Source organism: Poecilia reticulata, linkage group LG18, assembly GCF_000633615.1.
Source record: "Poecilia reticulata strain Guanapo linkage group LG18, Guppy_female_1.0+MT, whole genome shotgun sequence".
Taxonomy (NCBI): Eukaryota; Metazoa; Chordata; class Actinopteri; order Cyprinodontiformes; family Poeciliidae; genus Poecilia; species Poecilia reticulata.
The window spans coordinates 19,514,110-19,520,601 of NC_024348.1; the positions used below are offsets into that span (position 1 = coordinate 19,514,110).

Below are 6,492 nucleotides of genomic sequence, written 5' to 3' on the forward strand. Positions count from 1 at the left end.
TTTTCTCAGCTTTGTTTCTTTCTTCCTCCAGCTGCGTCTACTTACCTCTGATTAGCCCCTCTGCTTCCTGTGCTGCTCTCTAATCTCCCTCCTCTTCCTCTTACACTTTATCTCCATGTATTTATGTATTTTACTTCCTTGTCCATCAGCATTAATTCTTRTTATTTTCCTTTAACTCATTTTTTACTGGTCCTCCCACTATGATACTTAATGATATCATGTTTTTCTGCTCATTGTTTCCTGAAGCAGTAAAGCTCTAAAGGTCTCGTTTCTCTGTGTGACTGTAAGATTTATAAACAGAAGTAACCTGGTGAGGTCATCTATTGTCAAGGAGCTAAAAATAACTGCAGGTGTTTCCTKGATGGCTTCAAAGTAGTAAACAATCTCGACTCTTACTACATCTTCAAAGAGATCTGCATTCTTTGGGTGTTAATAATCAAACACGTGGATCATTTACTGTCACTGACTTTTTATTTACAACTTGTAAATGTAATTAATAACCAACAAAAGCATCTGTAGATTCCTAACTGGTTTTAACTTGGTATTTCCTCATTGATCTCAAAGTAAACTGACTTGTTTGCAGCAGGAAACTTTTGGGAAAATGTTTAAATATTTTCCACTGTCACTCCTGTCRTTTGCTCCAGGAACAAGATTACAGAAGAAAATCCTTCCTGGTTGTGAATAAATCACCTGACGGTTAATCGCTCCATTTGGAAGAGAAGCCGTCATGCATTCAGTCTCGTCTGTTTCCATCATTACGTTTCTGATTATTTTAAATCTTCATGTTTGACTTCAGACTCAGAGGTTCCTGGTTCAAACTGCATTCCTCCACTTCCTGGGGACAATCGGACAACATCCATCCATCCATCCATTTTCTTTCACCCTTGTCCCTCAGTGGGGTCGGGAGGGGTGCTGGTGCCCATCTCCAGCCAACGTTTCGGGCGAGAGGCGGGATCACCCTGGACAGGTCGCCAGTCTGTCGCAGGGCAACACAGAGACACACAGGACACACAACCATGCACACACACACTCACACCTAGGGACAATTTAGACAGACCAATTAACCTGACAGTCATGTTTTTGGACTGTGGGAGGAAACYGGAGTACCTGGAGAAAACCCACCATGCACAGGGAGAACATGGAGACTCCATGCAGAAAGACCGGGGCCGGGAATCGAACCCAGAACCTTCTTGCTGCAAGGCAACAGCTCTACCAACTGCGCCACCGTGCGGCTCATGTGTGTAAAATGTCAGACGATAATGTTTTATATGAGAGGGAACAATGTGATCACAAATAACTTGTTTAGACATTGAATATTTTCTTTCATGACGGTTTGTTTGTTTTGTTTTTTTCTGCCCTCAGAGGAGGAATTTCAGCTTCAGCTACATAAACTAAACGTCTTCAAGTGACACTCGTAAATCTGCATGTGATAAATACCTGAGTGAGCCAATAAAAACAAACTACTAATGGTTTATTGTAGACGTAGCTCAGCTGCTAAAAATAACCGTCTCTCATTACTTAGTGGAAACGAAGCTGCTTTGATGAGGAGACAATGAGGATCTTTGTTTTGAAACTGGAAAGCAAAGAAACTATATTATCTCTGAATATATCAGAAAAAAGTTTCTGTTACGGGAAGAAAATAACAACGAACAAAAAGCTTCACTGTGGATCTAAATCTGCTCTGTGGGATTAATATCTTCATCTGAGCTTTGAAATAAAAACGGTGTGAAACTAAATTTAATGTGAAATTAAACTATCCAATCATGTTTTTATTTAATAACAAACAGAAAATCACTTCTTCAATGGGAAACCATCATTATTTAGCATAACGAGAAAAAACGGAGTGAGATCATTAATATTTATACAAAATGAAGAGAAGTAAGAAGCTCCTTAAAAAGTAAAGCTAAAATAAGATGCGGGTAAAAAAGACTGAAACTCAAAGTAAATGAAACTGGAAAAATGCTGAAACTACCATTTCCTGTTCTGATTTACATATTCAGATTTTCAGTTTCTTTAAATAGATTCAATACTCAACAATCTCCTCTTTACAGTGAAAGAACAGAAAACAGGAAGATTTTAAGGTGGATGTCAAACTTTCCACCAGTGAAGATTCCAGGAAATTCACTCCAAAGTTTGACACTCTGGGAAATTACCAAGGAAATCCATGTCAGTTTAGTTTATTAACTTGCTCTCTTATTTACCATTACTCTGTTTTCATGTGTTTTATGTTAATTTCCCATCATTTTGGAGGAAAACCATTTTTGTATCCCTATTCCGGTTAATCTTTTACTTCCATCTCCTGACAATCATCTCATATGTGGGTCAGAAGTCTAAACAAAACCATGACACAGTTTTTAAATGCCTCCCTCTGTCAGTCATTTCCAGCCTGTTTGATCATAAAACAATATATATGTTGTGATCCTGATGGAGAAATATCAGAACTATAAAGTCGCTGGTTTAGCATTTGTTCTTGTTACAGAATCATAAAACACGTCGTCTTCCAAACCGCTAAAGGATAAATAAAATGCTAATATATTTAATGGTTGCATTGACGTTTTCCTTCTAAGACCTAATAAAACCATTGCATTAACAGTAATAATTTGGTAAATGACCACTGAATAATAATGAGTTTAAACTTCTCTCTCATGGTATTTCTTCTTTTCCGATAACAGATGGTGCATCAGAGTTTCGGTAAATTTTAGAAACTATTCTGAAACTGTTCGGTTTCCTCTGCTTTCCTTTTCCTCTGCATGCTGTGGGTGAAACTGAGCCTCCTGTGGTGCATCTGCAGCCGTTTCTGTATTTAAATGACGTGAAACACAAACACAGAAGACAAATCAGTTCTGGTTTGAGGTTCTGCAGCTGCTTGTCTCCGTTTCTGTGTTTTCTGCTGAAGCTCTCAGGCTCATCATGTCTGATGACAGAGACTCTCCACCAGGAAACGTATGTTTTAACGAAATCTCTCATCTTCAATCTGTTTTTACTCAGATAAATTTAAACCCTGAAACTTCTGAGAAACCTTTGGTTTTCTGGATAAGTTGAAGCATCTGAACAGAAACTGATTCAGATGCTGAAACAGTCCCTTCAGAGTCTCTGTTTGGATATTTTTAGTCATTAATGTGTGACAGCAGATAAACAGGCTCAGGCAGAAGTTTCCCTTTGCTTAACTGTGAAGATAAAAAATATATTAAAACCCTCCACAGTTACTGGCTTCACAGGTAGAGATGTGCAAAAAAATATTTAAATAAATATATTTTTAATCTCTCACCTAAAATTGGTTAGAAAACAAAGTTAACAAAATTTCTTCAGTGTCACCACTGGCAATAAAAAAATACACTTATAAAAAAATCAAGTTGATTATATTAATTCATGAATGCAAAGGCCCACTTCACTTAGCCACTGTGCAAAATGGGAAAGACAACAAGCCACTAAATGGTAGTAATTACATCAACGCCCTCCTGGGTAATCCTGTCATTCTGCCTCCTAACCAATCAAACTACAGGAAACATTTTCAGTTCTGGGGCTAATTATAAATGTAGTTCAATGCTGCACAAAGAATGTGAAATAGTTTCCATATTTCCAGCCACCAGCCTGGTTTTCGAATCACAAAAGACAGATCAGCATGTTATTGTATCTGGTGACTGCGCAACAATTACCTCCCATGTGTTCTAGTGCCGCCCTGGGCAACTGCCACATCAAAACCGCCACTGGCCTCAAGGTACGAGTAAAAGAAAACATCTAAACTCACCACGTCTACAGGAACAGAGAAACATTTAAATACCTCAATGTACAGGCTGGTAAGGAAGGATTACTCTGTTAAAGTAACAGCAACACACAGAGCAATCGGGGTCACCATGTTTCTATAGCAACCATTAGTTTTTAAGGCGTTTGAACACATCTTTGGACAGTTGCCAGTTTTATATAGTGTGTGGTAAAAATGTTACCAGAAAGTGGAATAAAAAGTGATTTATTCTTAAACAGTATTTCAGAGGTGATGTCGTTAACACCGGAGTTCCACCAGGGTGTGTATCCGGCCCCCTGCTCTACGGCTTCATCACACACAACTCCAACTCCAACACTACTGAGGGGTTTGTTTGACAAAACTGACCTGGTCAGGCAAACTAGCAAACCACACTGCAATCACATCTAAACAAAAAAAAAAATACAGAAACTGAGACAAGAAACTCCACCTGGTCGTTTCTCTAAAACTGTGTTTGAGAGTCAAAGGAAGATTTCATTCCTGTATCATGAGTGAGAATGGATATAAAGGAGACATATGTTGGTTCAATACGGTTTTGAAGTGAAAATCAACCAAAGGCAACATAACCAATAAGATGCAGGACACTCATAAAAACAATAATAAACATTTATGATGAAATTAAGACTCACAAAACATAATAGATTCAAACGTAAAGCAACACAGCAAAGCAATTCAGTAAAAAAGTGAAATATTTTCATAGCACCAGTTTCTACATAATACAAAGTGATAACAAAAAGATGCTAAACAACCAAAAGGACAGTTAGGCTTTAATATATTACATAAAATCACAAACTGGCCAAAAAAAAAAAGCTCCAGAAAAATTAATCAGGATTTATATTTAGATTTTGACTGAACTTCTAAGCATCAACAGAACTCCGTCATCTGCAAATGTTCAACATTTTTAACATTTAATGACCATTCAAAAATATACACACCCCATTTTTATGAATGTTTTGTGTTTCTGGACGCACCAGAAGAGAGCCCGGTCAGCCATGACGCTCCATGAAGCTGGTTCTCACGTTATCAGCAACTGTCTGGATTCATTCCTGAATATAAGGTCGGGACAGAACCGAATATAAGGTCGGGACAGAACCGACATCTGGGGAAAAGTAAAGAGAGAATATTTACAACAAATAGAAATAGAAACGGTCCAGTTTCTGTTCTGCAGTCGGGGCAGATGTGCAGTTTTATTAATAACATATTCTAATTGTGAATCTCATGAGGAAGTGCAGAGAGTTTGGCCAGTTTTTCCACATATTGCTCTGATATTAAGGCAACACAGAGGTTCTACCGAGTGTTGAAGCAGGAGAACGTGAACAACCTGAACCAGGTTTTAATAACAGGAGGTCAAAGGTCCTTCACTCTGGATGCAACAGCGGGAGAAAACTGACAATCCTCCTTGTAGCAAAAAGCATTAACTCCTTAATCACCAGTAATTATTCTACAGTATATATAAATAGATGGACTCTGTGCTGCCTGATGTCGTGAGCACGAGACCCCGCCCCCATCTTCCTGCTGGAGGGCAAAAAGCTGCTGGCTGACAATGATTAGCATTGATTTTAGCTGCTAAGTTGTCATTTTAAAGCACTAAAACTTAAATATACGACATATATATATGTATATATAAGACAAAGGAACACAGCAATTTGCTACTAATTGTCAACATTACGACAACTAGATAGCAAGGTCGAAAAAAGTTTTAATCAAAAAATAAATAGTGAGGGAAGTAGGTCAGTTATGCTAGCTTGACTATGACAACTTTAACATGTAGATGTGCTGAGGAATTCAATGTGTTTTGGTTCAGTTACAAAATAAAAGGTGACCTAAACACCAACTATCAATAAACAGACCTAAACACCAACTCTCTGACAGATCATCAGGGGCTCAGGTGTTTAAATTAGCTAATCAGCCACCGCAGTGTTAGCTTAGCTTAATAGCAGCGATAGCTAATCTATCACAGCATCACTTACTAATATTCGCAAAACAAACATCAAGCCTAAACACATAAAACTGTAGCGGACAGAATGTTCTGTTCTTTGTGTGGGAAACGTTTGAGTGTTTTTTTGGTGCTGAATCCTGAAACATAAAGTGATGTTGTGGTCAGTTGCTATGGCAACAAGCAGCGTAGCTGACACTGAGGGAAAAAAAAGTGGTTTAGATTTATTCTTTAAAGGCTTTTCTGCATTAGTTTTTCCCTTTGCTGTGGCAAACTGCAGTAAATTAATAATAATATCTACGTCTCCAGGTTTCCTGTAGCTAACGGAGCTGTTCTCCTGCGGCAGCGCGGCTACAGATGGAGAGGAAAAGAATCGTCTTTTTGCCCTCCAGCACAAAATTTCTGGATCTAAACTATAACATCCACAGGGTCCGTACTGTATGTCACAGTCCATTTAGATCACATGATCACTCTTAAGATCAGACGCTTACACTCAGGTTAATCACTTCTAATCCATACATTTCTCTAAAGGTTTATTTCAAATCCTGTTGAGAAAAGGAAAATAATTAGTAGTAAATAATCATCATTTGACCTGCTTTATTTGTTGTTACGCTTCATGCTGCTTGTTGTAGGAGCTGTTACCATGGTGATGGACACGCCTCTGTTGTCAACATAGTCCTGTTCTTCCCGTTTCACGAATGCCATCAATGCCATCAATGCCACCAAAGCCGTGCTGTCTGCGTGTTTATTACACAATAGAATGAAGGAAACTGAACTTTGGTCCAAATATCTTCTA

The 6,492-nt window shown here is 38.3% G+C and overlaps 1 protein-coding gene across 2 annotated transcripts in view; it reads right to left on the bottom strand.

The window, feature by feature from the left end:
- LOC103480863 (high affinity immunoglobulin gamma Fc receptor I-like) overlaps positions 1-6,492 on the bottom strand; it is a 47,035-nt gene that overhangs the window by 32,748 nt on the left and 7,795 nt on the right. The window contains exon 6 of one of the 2 annotated variants that reach the window (XM_017310561.1): positions 4,771-4,859. The exons of the other annotated variant lie outside the window; for it this stretch is intronic. Coding sequence (XP_017166050.1) covers positions 4,801-4,859 — 59 coding nt within the window. The 3' untranslated portion in view covers positions 4,771-4,800. Of the gene's footprint in view, positions 1-4,770; positions 4,860-6,492 lie in introns of those variants that run through there. 2 annotated transcript variants of the gene reach the window in all.